The following is a 13722-nucleotide window of genomic DNA, read 5'->3' on the forward strand; positions in this document are numbered from 1 at the left end:
TACAAGATGTAGGACTTGGGACAAATGACTTAACATCAGCGGGTCTCACTTCCCTCATCTCTGAATAGGGTCATTTTGTGAGAATTAAATAAGCAAACATTTAAGATGCTGTTAGTGCCCTGTCCCGTATGTCACAAGCACTAGATACCTGCTATCTATGACAATGAATTTCAAGGAGAGCAGAAATCATTACACATCTGGAGTTCTTCTCTTCTCAGAATCTCACTTTGAGAATCCAGTGTTCTGTTGATATGGATTGATAGGTAAACACCAATAACCATGATGGTGTGCCAGCAGACTTGGATCTGGGTTTGGCTGCAGTATTTAGTCCACAGGCAGAGCAAATTGATGGTAAAGAGTAACCCCGTGCCAAATATTAGTCCATTTTTCCCCATAATCATTTCAAACATCAAGTAATAATTGCCTAATACCTAATATCCTGAGTAAATTCAAAGCAATGTAATCAAAGAGGTCTTTATACCAATTCTTGGAACTCTCTACCAGTTTCTACTTTACAAAATATGTCTCTAGTGACTATGAGTATCACTGAATCCACATCGTGTTCAGTGTGTACAGTAACAAAGTAAACACTGCACGCAACCTTGTAAGCACACAAATGAAGAAGGAAGGTAAGGTCAGGGGTCAAGAATTAGGCAAGATCAAACAACTTCATTTTGAAAAATTATATGACATCTTACCCTTCTTTGCTCAGTACGACACAAATGAACAATGAGTGTTTAAGCCAAACTTATGCTCTGGAATGTGCAGTAAGCAAAGACTGCCTTTGGTTACTACCTTTAAAATCATTGGAACCTCCCTATTAATAAAGCCCCACAGCTACAAACACAGGGTTCTGGAAGAGCCCCCAAGCTTCGCTGAAGCTTGGTTCTACCTTTGTTCTATGCCTTTTTGGACTAAAAGTCTTCCTAAGGTTCTGTTTGCTGGTAACAGGCTTTTATTTATGTATTTTAAATGCATTTAAAGGGATTGAGATTTGAAAAATATTTTCACTATACACAGAAGGTTAATTCTACCCGGTTATTTAAATAACAAAACACATTCTTTCAGATAATGCTTTTAATTTTACTTGGTGCTGGAATCTTCTGTGTGGATTTTTTCAAAGTATGTGACATTGAGCAAAAAAATCCTGGCACAAGAACCAGGGATTCTGGGCCTAGACCTCGTTCCTCTTGCCTTGTGATGTTGGCAGTAAAACAGGCACAGTCTTTCGCACAGTGCCTTACCCCATAGTAGGTAATCAACTTATATTTGTCAAATGACTGAATGAATGACCTTTCAGAACTCTAGTTCCAGAGCTGTATACTGTGGAATCATATCTACTTCCGTGAGCGCTACACACTGCAGCGATGCAGATAAAACCACGTAACGTACATGAAGATACTTTCCAGAAGTATAAACCATTATTGTCATTGTGATTAAAAATGACACATTTTTCAAAAGTGGGTTACCAAACTAAAGAGTAGTAGCCAGACAGATCATGGCTCCAGTACTGATTCTGTCATTTACCAGTTGGGTGACCTTTGTGAGTTACTGAATCTCTGATCATGTCTCCATTTTCACATCGACAAACTAGGAAAAAAGAAATATTTACACATACAACTGAGATGCAAATTAATTGACATAATGTGTGCAAGTTGTTCAGTCCAGTTTCTGGCATAGGAATTATATTTATTGTTATTTTTGTCCCTTTAATTACTACTGCTACAACTACACTATAATTTAAAACTGTATCACATGTGACAATATTATATACTTTAAACTTATCACACACACACACACTAGAATGACAAAGGTTTGCTTAATTTGGATAAATTCTTCCTCAAAGTAATTGATAACTGTAGATGTTAGTTGTTTTCACATGGCAATATGGAAGAGAAAAATCTTACATGTTGATTTGAATAGGTATATATATATATATATATAACTATATATATATATAACTATATATATATATATATATAGTTGGAATCCATATTTTATTTTAAGAATTTTAGCATCACAATTAAATATTTAGCAAAGATCATCTTTCAGCATGTTATCAAGTAATGAAAAAAACAATAAATTTATATCTACCCACTCAATGTATTATAAAATATCAGAAGCCAATGTGATGACTTTACAATATGGATATTGTAAACATATACACCTTTGGTTCAACTTTTCAGATCAAACTCATAAGGTCCCATCCTGCTCCAAAATATTATAATGGAAAACAATTCAAGAAATGTAATAAAAGCATGTGACTGTCATCTGAAAAAACAAAAACAAAAAAACAGTCCAAACAGTTTAGTAAAGTCAAAATACTTAAGACTAAATAGTATTAAATAGGAATGAAATTATAATAATAATAATACAAGAAATAATAACTGCCACAAATTAGAAAAACATAAATTCAAACACAATTTGAGTTACATACAATACAAAAATTTTCTGGATTGAGTGGTCATTTGAACTGAGCAGCTTTTCTATTTAGAGTTCAGGAATTTATACACCAAGATTTTCATCATAAATCAACTTTTTTAAAAATTAAAACTAAAAAAAAAAACAAGTTGACCCATGAAAATCATCATTAAATGTCTTCAAGATTTTTTTCCCTTCTTTCAAAGGGTTTTTTAGAAAGTGCTCATGCCTTCACAACCAAATTTCTTCTAATTGTATATTATGACTTGGGCCTGCAATCAGTTTCCCCTTCCCCTTAACAAACAAGTAAATAAAAGAGGTAATATCCAGAACTAAAGTAAAGCCATGGGTTCACTCTAAGATTTTGACCAAAGGTAACATGAAAAGCAACTTTCAGTACAACATCACAGAAACTGCTGCCTTTGAGTGCTCAAAGCGAAGCCCCACAATTACCTATAGGCCCTGAATGGACTGGCCTTGTTTTTCCAGGGCACCCTGAAGAGGGAATGCAGTCCATCAACAGTCTAACTGGAAGACAGAGTCAGGGAAATTCAAGGGTTCATTTTCTTTTGGATAGAGGAAAAGTCATGTGCATAATGTTCCACAATTTTAGCAAGTCATTTATTTGTCAAAATCTGGAGGACTGGGTATAAATCTCCTTGCACATCAGAACTCCACAGAATCTACTCTAATAGAAGTACTTGTAGTAGAAGCAGGGACTATTAATTGAGTCCTTTCTCACAGAGTCTCACAGTCCTGTAACATTACCTCATGAAGTACAATTCTGTATTAGTGTCTCCTCTTGACAGAGGAGGTAACAACTCCAGTGAAGTGAAATAGTTTGTTCAAGGATATGCAGCTGTATGCAAGGCTGATATTCAAACCCCCCTACATTTACACCCTACTGAGAGAGTCAAAGGACTAAATAACCCCTCTTCACTCAAAGCAAAGAAAACATCTACAAAACAGTAACCATAAAGCCTATTTAATTGAGGACCTTCCATCTTCCCCACCAAATAGGTCTTCAATGCCTGCCTCAAGATTCTTTGTAGAGGAGCCTATACAATTTCCAAGTTGAACCCTCTCTTCCTCTGCTCGTGATAATTATAGTTGTAAAATCGGGTTAAAATTACCACCCTTAGCTCTTTGAAGGGGAATGTAGATGATACTACTGGAAAGGAGCCCTTCTACTATGTGCTTCTGTGTGATTAGAGGGTAGGGAAATGGTTCTGGGCCTCAGTGTCTAGCAGTTGGTTATTTATGAGAAGTAAACAGCAGCCATACCTGCTCCTCCAGTAAGTTCTGCCTCTGTGAGTCAGAAGAACACTGCCAGAGGAGAGTAAGGGTAGCAAAGAACAACAATAATCCCAATTTCCCTCATCCTAACATTATTTCTGCCTGCAACATTAACTGTGGAAGATATCATATGATTCCACTCAGAATTCAAAACGTTTTAACACACAGTCATGGGTCACTTCAGGAAGAAAGACATAGGATTGAAAACAAACAGACCTAAAGATTGAAAAAATATACTTCTCTTCCTATTTGCTCTGCCTATTTGCATGTAGTAGTCCTTTCTATACTCTACCAGCAGAGTTTTCTGGTTGGCAATTGTAGTCCAGCTTGTAGTGCGATCTGCAAGCGCCATTTCTCCCTGGATTTCTGGGGGTTTTGTTTTTAATTTTAGTTTGCTCAAAAATAGTTTTTTTAAGAGTTCATTTATTTATTTGACAGAGAGAGAGCACAAGTAGGCAGAGCAGCAGGCAGAGGGAGAGGGAAAAGCAGGCTCCCCTGTCTGAGCCTAGAGCCTGATGACAGCCAGAGGTGAGGTTCAATCCCAGGAAACCAGAATCATGACTCCCAGCCAAAGGTGGATGCTTAACCAACGGGGCCACCAAGGTGCCCTAAAATAGTGTTAATACATCACACAAAATTACTGATCCATATACAACTTAAGAATTTTTCAGCATGTCATACCTATTTTGCCACTTTGCCAACTCGTGAAGTTAATAATTCCCACACTAAATCATGATTATCTCTTGAATTTTATAATAACTTAGTAGGACAAAGGTTAACATGTGTGTGTGTGCATATATAGACACACACACATATACATAATTAACTTGCACTGAAATTGAAGTGGCTCTAGAACTTTCATTGACTAAGCACCTAATTAATATTCATTTACCCATTTGTGCCAAATATCTTCAGTTTGTGCCTCAAGCAAGATTCACACTCCACATTTCTCTCCTCTGCTCTCTGCACCAGGAAGCTGACTTACATGAGCTCCACCAGCAGGCTCCATGGCCCTGTGGCTCTTGGTGCCGAAGGGAACATGGCAGAAAAAGTATGGGCTGAGTATTTAGTCCTGCTGAGTATTTAGGGGTTGGCTGCTCTCTTTCACAAAGGCCACGGTTCCTGTCAGGATACCTTCCCCATGCAACTGTCTTCTCAGTTTTCTGGTAACTATTTCTGCTCCCCCTCACCCAAGAACTCCTGAAAAAAGGCTCCTCTGCTGTTCCAGGTGCTGCATTATCTCCTGTTTTGCCAGAAAGCTCTGCCCACAACATGATAAACATTACAACATTGGGTAAACCCTCCTCAGATGATTCAGTTTGTCCATGCTGTCTCTTTCCTTCTGGGATGCTGATATACCCCTGAGGATAAAAAAGTTTAAATAGGATATGGTTCCTACCATCTCAACATGTGATCAAATATGCAGGGCTGGCTTCTCTGGCATGTGACCTGTGCAGTTGCACAGGCCCCACGCTCATAAGGACCGTATACTTCAGCTTATATTCTGCTTCTGCTATGTTGGAATTCTTGCTAATTGCTGAACAAGAGGCCCCACATTTGTATTTTACATTGGGCTCCACAAACTATTTAGCCATTCTAGCAGAGCTGTTGGATACACACAACTCTAGTAACAATAACAGCTATTTACTGAGGGCTCACTATGTTCCAACTACTCTTCTTAAAATTATACCTATATTCACTCGTCTCTTCCTCTCCATACCCAATGAGGATTGGCATTTTTTTTTAAATAAGGAACCAGGGTCACAGAGAGAAATTAAGTAACTTGCCCAAGATCACACTGTAGAAAGTGTAGAGTATGGGATTCCAATCCAGTCTTCTGGCTTCTCCTACGCTACTCTACTTCTGTGATAGAAACACAGAAAGGAGCACAATAAGATTTAATCAATAACTAAAACTTAAATCCATGTGAGCAGTAATATGCATGGACTTAAGACTGGCAATAACAGTGTCTCCTACATGGGAAGGCTAATCACAAAGTTACAATAGGACAGAAAACCTGTGCAGAGCAAATAAAATTGAATTTCTCATATCATAGCATAAGAATGGTTGAAGGGATTTGTAAAGGTTAATAAACCTTTTGATTTTGACCTGTCTTTTAGTTTTACATCTGTTTATGATGTAATGAATTTACATCCATTTATCCTGACTTTCTCAAACTATCTTCTTTATTCCTAACAATTCCAGGAAAGCTGGTAAACAGCAAGAATAAGAAATATTATTTACTTTCAGAGACAAGTTGAATAAACACAATATCTAAGATATAATTTCATTAGATTCATTTATTTCTAAAACAGAGACTTGTTCTTCTAATGCAAACACCAATACTTGGCTACTTATGAAAAGAAAAATGAAAGACCACATCATCATGAAGACAGGGATCTTTACTGTCTTAGAAATTATAAAATAGCACATACTCTAGTTTAGTCTCTATGCCAATCAATTTATTTCAAATTATACAGGATTTTGGTTTTTAAGTTTTATATAATGTTTACATAACTCACTGCCTTCCTGTCTTTGGTTATGTAAGGTTGTTGTTATTTTCCTTTCTCCTAAAACCACTAGACATCCTTCTGACTAATCAGAGATGTTTTTTTCCTTCATTTTAGACATTGCACATTTTAATAGATTTCTGTTTCCACTTTCTTAAATTACAGTTTTACCACAATCATCTAGACAATACTTGTATAAATCAGTGCTTACTACCTGATTACATGGACTCATATAGACCTCTGCGAGAAAGGCAGGTAAATACTCCACAGTTATTATAATCTCACTGTCCTAACTTTAAGATTGGATCTCACACATACCAATCTGACATCAAAAATCACAACAGTTCTCCTCTTCCCCAAATAAATGAACCATTTGTCGGGGCTGACTGGTGAATATTAGAGGCTATCTCAGCCAACGGTATTATTTTAAGAGATGAGCAAATGGGGAAACCCCACAGCCCGGCCAATAAAATATGAACTTAAGGTGCAAAGAAGCACTCATAAATATGACTAGAACAAGGGATTCATTGTTTGGCTCCAACCCTTCCAGTGGCTCCTCTGATCTCAGCCCCTCTCTGTGCGTCAGGGAAGCCTCTTCCTTTAACCTGTGGTTTTTTCAAGCTGAGCCACTACATTATTTATGACTGTAAATGTGAGTAGCCTGTCTGTACGCTCCTTGTACACACACACAGAGAGCCCCCCTTCCTTTTCCCCACTTTGGTATTTTAGCATGGAAGGATGAAAGGGTTTTCCCCTGGAGCTGATGTGGTTGGGATGTTGAATTAGCTGCTGTGTCAGTATGAGGTAGACTGAGGATTTCCCAACACATCCTCCACCTGCACAACCCAAAGACCAGCCTCTGATGACTCATTTCATTCATTTTCTTTCTTCCAAAAGCTTTTTAAAAAATATATGTTTTATTTCTTTCTCTGTCTCATCCTCATTGTCCTCTGCCCTTGATCTTTTTATCCTCCTTCATCCCCTCTTCTCAACTTAAAAAAAGGAAATAATCTCTTCACAGATGTGACATGAGGGTTAAATAGAAATAATATAAGCTAATGCATTTTATAAACTGAGAATTGCATTTTTTTCTTACTGTTACTTTTGTTCAATGTTGCATTTTCATTCTTTTTTTTTCTTACTTTCCCTTAAGTTTCCCTTTTTAAATTTTAATTATGTTATAAAATAAGGAAGGCAAAAACAATTAAATCCTGTCAATGGGATCCTCAGGGAGAGGTGAGGAGGCAAAGAAGAATGGGATATTGGAGAAACAATTTCAGGGGATGGCAAGAGCCAGAGAAGTTCTGATGCCCTGGGGAGCTTTTCTCCTGATGGGTGGAGGCTGCAATTGGCACATCATAACCTTTTCCTTCTCAATTCCAGAGAAACAGGAGACTGTACCTAAATGATCAAGCTGTAACTAATTGATTTTCAGCTAATCTCAGCCTCCAGCTATGAAGAAACAAGGACCAAAGGCGGACCCCAGGAAGGGGTGGGAACAGTAAGAGAAGGGGTGCCAAGAAAGCCTGGAGGTAGAAAGACCATCAACTAAAGAGGAAAGGCCAAATAACGTGAGGGAAGTGGGGGTGGGAGACGGAGATGATATTGAATAAATGGAAGAATGAAAGGAGGGAACGAGTTGGTGGGTCAGGCAGTCCCAAGCCCTCTGAGTTTATGTTATCATACCTTCATAGTTCCAGCTGTTAACTTCTGATTAAACTTTTACAACTGGCTATTTGTGAGTGACCACTGAGATGAGCAAAAAGGTTTTAATTAAACTATGTAATTATACCTATCTCCGCAGCCATGCCCATCATTTGACAATAATGTGGCTTTAAAGAACAAGAATCCCTTGGGTCACATTCATGAATGCCAAGGGCTGTTGAAGAAGAAAGTAAAAAGATTTCCACTCTCAGCAACTTCTTTTCTCGTCAAAAGTTAAAGTTGTTAAAGAATTATTGTTTTGCCCAATAGTAGCATTTGTTATTTCATGCCTATCCATGAATAGATACTATAAGGGTTTTAGGCCATCTTGTCTCCCTTCCCATCACCACCTCCCCCCAAAATCTTACAAGTGTTTATAGGTATGTTTATGTTACGCAAGTGTTAATAACCCTGTTGGAAAGACTACATAGATAGGCATCTTTAGGTAGATCTGTGTATAAATTCCTCTCCACTGGGCACTTGAGTCAGCCAAAAGCAACAATAAATATCAATGATGTCTTTCAAACCTGTCAACCAAGAACATAAGCAATTTTTTCTTCCAGTACCAGGAGAGTTTAATGATTTGGGGAAGTGAGGGGAGAGAGTTTAATTTAAAGTTTTCAAAGATTTTTTCTCTATTTCATATTTTAACATGCTAAATATGTTGTTATAAAATATGAAAAAAATATAAGCATCACATTCATGTACTTTCATGCTTTAGAATTAATACATGTTCTTGAAATATATCTTAGAAGTTTTTGATTTCAAGCGAACTGATCAGAAACCATTAAAAAAAAACAAAATAATTCATCAGAGAAATACATGTAGCCATGGAATACTATGAAAATCAATTTCCTACATTCACTGTTTTTTGTAATTTCCTTTAAAACATCTACAATGTTGTGTCATTTTAATTGTACTATCACCAAGCAATCAAATAAAATTGCCTTCTAGCTAAAAGATCTTCGGAAATACGCTACATGTTTATCTTAATGTAAACAGAAGATATACTTAAAAATTGCAAGCAAGTTGCCTAATCTTCCCTTTTATTTGCATAGATATCTGATATATAAACGAACCCTTAACATTTTTGAAAAAGATAGTTAAAAAAGAAGAGATTTACCAGAAAGATATTTTTGTGTTTAACAAAATAACATGGTACTGACTAAGCAAAGATGCCTGGGACAATCAACAGTTTTAGGGACAAAGCAGAAGAGTCAACCTGTAAAAGCTGGACACTAGACATTATGACACTGACGAAAGTTGGCCTAAAAACAATGAATCCAAGAGAGTGGAAAATTTCTCTTCACACAATAATTAATATTTGTCTCTTCAAAATGAGGAAATCACTAAAACAACGTAAAGGTCAAAATAAGGTGCTTGTTTTCATATCTAGTTGTTTACATTGGCCTTAAGGCAATTTATTCACTTTTTTTTTTCTTTTAGGAAATTCTAATCTATTTTCTTTTATGAACAAAAAATTAATCTCATCTGAAATTTTAAAAAATAGATATTTTGTTAAATGCTTCAGTTTAAATTAACTTAATGGATTTTGATGAGCAAAACTAATGTCAGAAAAAAATGTCTTTCTGAATGACAGTAATTGTAAAAAATCCATTATCTGACATGAAAATGACACATAGAAGCATTAATATAAAGGATGCTATTACATCCTTTTAATGTAATTCAACTTATTATGGGAACTGTCAATAGATTCTTTTCACATATTTAAAAATCCAGGTGATTTCCTTAATACAAATCCCTGGCCTAGTGCTAATTTGCTCATTTGCCCTTAGTCCCCACTGTATACATATCTTTTAAGATACTAAAATAAATAAATAAATAAAATCCTCTTGAGTCCTATAAGAACATAAAAAATAATTACAGTACTATTTGTTAATTAATATTACATTAAGAACCACTGAAATTCTTAGTACAGTTAATTATGATATTCCACTTTTACCTTTTCTAAGTCTACTTTGACCTGTTTTTATTATGAAAGAAATACAGAAGTTAATGCCTGTACTAAGTAGTGATTGGTTGTAAGTTTTGGAAATATTAAAAGGCATGGTCTAAGGATAAAAGAAAATTGTGGTTCAATTTTCCTCAGAGACTCCTAGGAAAAACTTGGTATCAAAATCTGTCAGTAATTTCACATGAAACATTTAGGTTGGACTTATTAAATAAAGAAAAAACAATATGATTTATTACTGAAGATAAATTGCTGTTTAGCAGTTCCAGCATGATAAAAATAAATATTTTCTGAAGCTTATATCTGATATTGTTTCTATGGCGCAAAATGAATAATTGTGTTTCATGATATAGTTAGTAAACTGCTTTGTTGTTATAATCCAAACAATACAACCAAAATTTCATTGATTTAAAAATATAGGTATTCTTTAGAGATAAAAACAGTTCTAGAAGTCACTGAATAAAACTATTTATTTATTATTGTTTTTGGCTTTCTTATTCTGTATAAATGTATAAAAAGTAATGGCATACAGATTGAAAAATCATACTTAATTCCTTTCTAAAACAAATACATTTCTTTTGTGAATGAGCAAAGTATTTGATTTCAATAAAATATATTTTTAGAACAGATTCATGACTGAGCTTTTGTTTTTTAAAATACATAACACATTCTTGTCTGTCAGATTTTAGATGACCTGAACTAATCTTTTCAGTGACTTATTTTATGCATATGTAAATCATGCTAGATTGAAATTTTTCTATTAGAATATTACAGCTTCATTAAATTATCGAATAATGCCTTCGAAATTGCAACAAACTAAAATATGCCATAAGCCACACTGCATACCACTTATAGTAGGAAAAGGCAATCAAACTAATTTAGAATTAAGCCATATTTTAATGGCTTGAAAGTTCCAAATGAAACCTGTTAATTATATGCAGAAGTAAAGGCCTCCAGGACACCTGATTAGGGCAACCAATGATGACTTACTAAAACTTAATAATGAGAGCTTTGTCTCTAGAAACATGAAACATGATTTATTAAGCACCTTATCCTTTATGCTAGGATTGCTAAGAGCAAATGAGCAGAGCATATTAAGCAACATGTTTTATAAAAGCATTCATGTATTTGAATTTGTTGCTATCTGACTTTTCAAAGACTATTTTCTTTGAGATATTATTCAAGGAAGTTTTTAATTAAGTATTATAAAACATGTCAATTTTAAGTCAAAGCAGATTGCAGTTTTCAAACAAAGTTTTGAAAGTTCTTACATTAAAATGTTTCTAATTCTTTCAAGTTGATTAAATTTGTTTATAAAAATTTTGCATTCAAAATTAAATATGTATTATGTTATTTTTTGAATGTCTGAAGATAGTGAATTTTCATCTTTAGCCTCTACTAAAACTTTTTTTTAAAATACCATCCTTGTAAAATCATTGTAAATGGCGATTCCTTAATATTTTTTGAGAGATGAAATATTGGGCACTAATTTACCATTTGATATTGTCAATATTTAAAAATTACCATGAAAGTACCAGCATTGAGTAACACATAATTTAAGAAAATTATTCTCTAATAATGCTGCTAATTAAAGAACTTTTCATTTTTTTTATCTTAAAGGAAAAGGAAAATTTTGCATAGGTAAACACCATCACAGCATGTTTTATATTTCTTGCTTCTGGAAACAATCAAATGGGTATGATACCATTTCATCATTAAGAAGTTAAGAAATGTTAGTTTGAAGATTCCTTTCCAAAATATTTTTCACAGAGTTTCAGAATCTCTCCCTGAAAATCTTGGATAGTAATCTTTTATAGTATTATTTGATCTTAGTTCATTGGATATTCATATTTTCACAGTAGCTGACCGCCCCAAATAAGAGTTTTTAGGTGGCATATAAATGTAATCTTACATGTTTGTTAAATTGCTAACAAAAAAAAATGTTTCAGAATGTCACTTTACTTTTCAATCTGCAAAAGCTTGTTTCTTTTTTATTTGTATTATTATTTTTTTACCCATAGTACAGCTATCCTCATAAATTCTCCTCTTTTGTAGACTATTGCCTATTTACTCATACATTAAAGCAAGATTGAAATTTTAACAAGACCTAAAAGGACCCAAATCTATCCAATCATGTTTAATTTTAGCTTTTCATATTTAAAAAATTAAATATATATAGTATGTATGTGTGTATGACTTTGTTGCCTAAAGCAAAATCTTACATGGTATCAGTGAAAGGAAGGAAACAGAAGCTGGAGAAGAGAGTTATAGAAAATGACTTTGTATAAACACGACCACCTACCAAGCAGCTACTTTACTATTAAAAAAACTTCCACTTAGTAATAATATAGTTTAACAAATAAAAGAACAACATACCTAAATTGACAAAGCTCATGACCATGTCAGCATCATTCAGAAAGTTGGTATCATGTAGGCTGGCTAGAGGTGGGCTCTGGGTGGTCAGAGGAGTCGTTCGAGATAACTGTATGCGACGAGGGTACCCATTGGGAGAGGCTGGATATCCTTTTCTTGTTCCTCTGGTCTCTCCTGCCAGGGATGCCCTCACTGAGTATTCCGACTCTTCGGGATTTTCTTCATTGGCCATAGCATTGTATAGGTCCAGCATAAAGAGAGGTGCAGAGGAAGCTTGTTTTCCAGGTGAAAATGGTCTGGGTCTATGAGGCAAACCCAAGATAGAGAGAATTTCTCTCTGTATTTCCCGTCTTTCATGGTTCCGTAGTCTTCTATAAATAAAACTGGAGTGAACATGATTGTCTCCCAAACCTCCTTTTGCATAACCCACTAGAACCCAGCAGCTCCAGAGGAAACCCACAATACTCCTAAGTAGAAATACAGTCAGATGCATTTTTGTCCAAAAGCAAAAGTTGATATTTTTAGTCCTTCTTGTCCTCTTAAAAAAAAAAAAAAAAAAAAAAAAAAAAAAAAAAAAAAAAATCTAAGTTCCTAGGAGGTACGCTTTCCCAGGAGCTGAAAAAATAAATTTACCTATTCTTCATGACAGTGACATTTCTGAACATAACATTCTCACTGATTTTCCTGTCCTATTTTAAATATTTTGGAATATGTCAAGAGTAGTTATTTCAAAGAAAGCTGAAACTTGGATTTCCAATTATCCACAGTTGTTAAGAGTTTTTGCTGCATTGATGTAGCAGAAGACGGCTAATATTATTTGATCAGATGACCTATGCATTCCTATATGGATTTATGATAATCAGGCCTTTGGTATTTGAATCAACGAAAGTTGATCTTCTGATAAACTGTAGTTCCCAGAGTTATCTTCACTTGCTCTTGAGTTCTTCTCAACCCTTGAGCTCTTTCCAAGACAAATCCTGATTTCTGAATCACAGATCTATGCTGGTCTGCACCTTGGTGTTGGAATATATATTTGTCCGGCAGCTTGGTGATAACTTTACCATCTTTTGTGTCGTCTTAGTGTAAAATAAGACTCAAGGTTGTACTATTCAAGTAAATGTGTTTCCCTGAATTTACTTGAAAACCTTCCTGTAAGTCCATTCAATCCCTTTCTCCTTCTAACTGTTAATTCCACCTCCAGCAGGCACAAATATACCAGCCCTCTTCAAGGGAGATCTAAAGAGTAATGTAAGCACGACCCTGCTGGGAAAGAAGAGGCTTCTCATTGTAATTTGAAACTGGTAAAGCAAAAAGAACTTAACCCTTTTGCTACCAGGAAAGCCTTCATTTTCACAATTTCATAGCCACGCATCTAACAGAGCACAGTGCTACATGGAGCACAGAAGTCCTGAAGGGGAGAAAAGCCAGTTTTCAAGCAGCAGACTG

The 13722-nt window shown here is 35.1% G+C and overlaps 1 protein-coding gene across 1 annotated transcript in view; it reads right to left on the reverse strand.

Annotated features, from left to right (window-relative positions):
- The window catches only part of BMP5 (bone morphogenetic protein 5), a 112334-nt gene extending 98824 nt beyond the window's left edge, over window positions 1–13510 (reverse strand). Inside the window, exon 1 of the mRNA XM_025419086.3 lies at window positions 12280–13510. Within this exon, the coding sequence (XP_025274871.1) occupies window positions 12280–12769 (490 nt within the window). The 5' untranslated portion in view covers window positions 12770–13510. The remainder of the gene's footprint in view (window positions 1–12279) is intronic.
- Window positions 13511–13722: the final 212 nt, after the last annotated feature.

Source organism: Canis lupus, chromosome 12 (assembly GCF_003254725.2).
Source record: "Canis lupus dingo isolate Sandy chromosome 12, ASM325472v2, whole genome shotgun sequence".
Classification (NCBI taxonomy): Eukaryota; Metazoa; Chordata; class Mammalia; order Carnivora; family Canidae; genus Canis; species Canis lupus.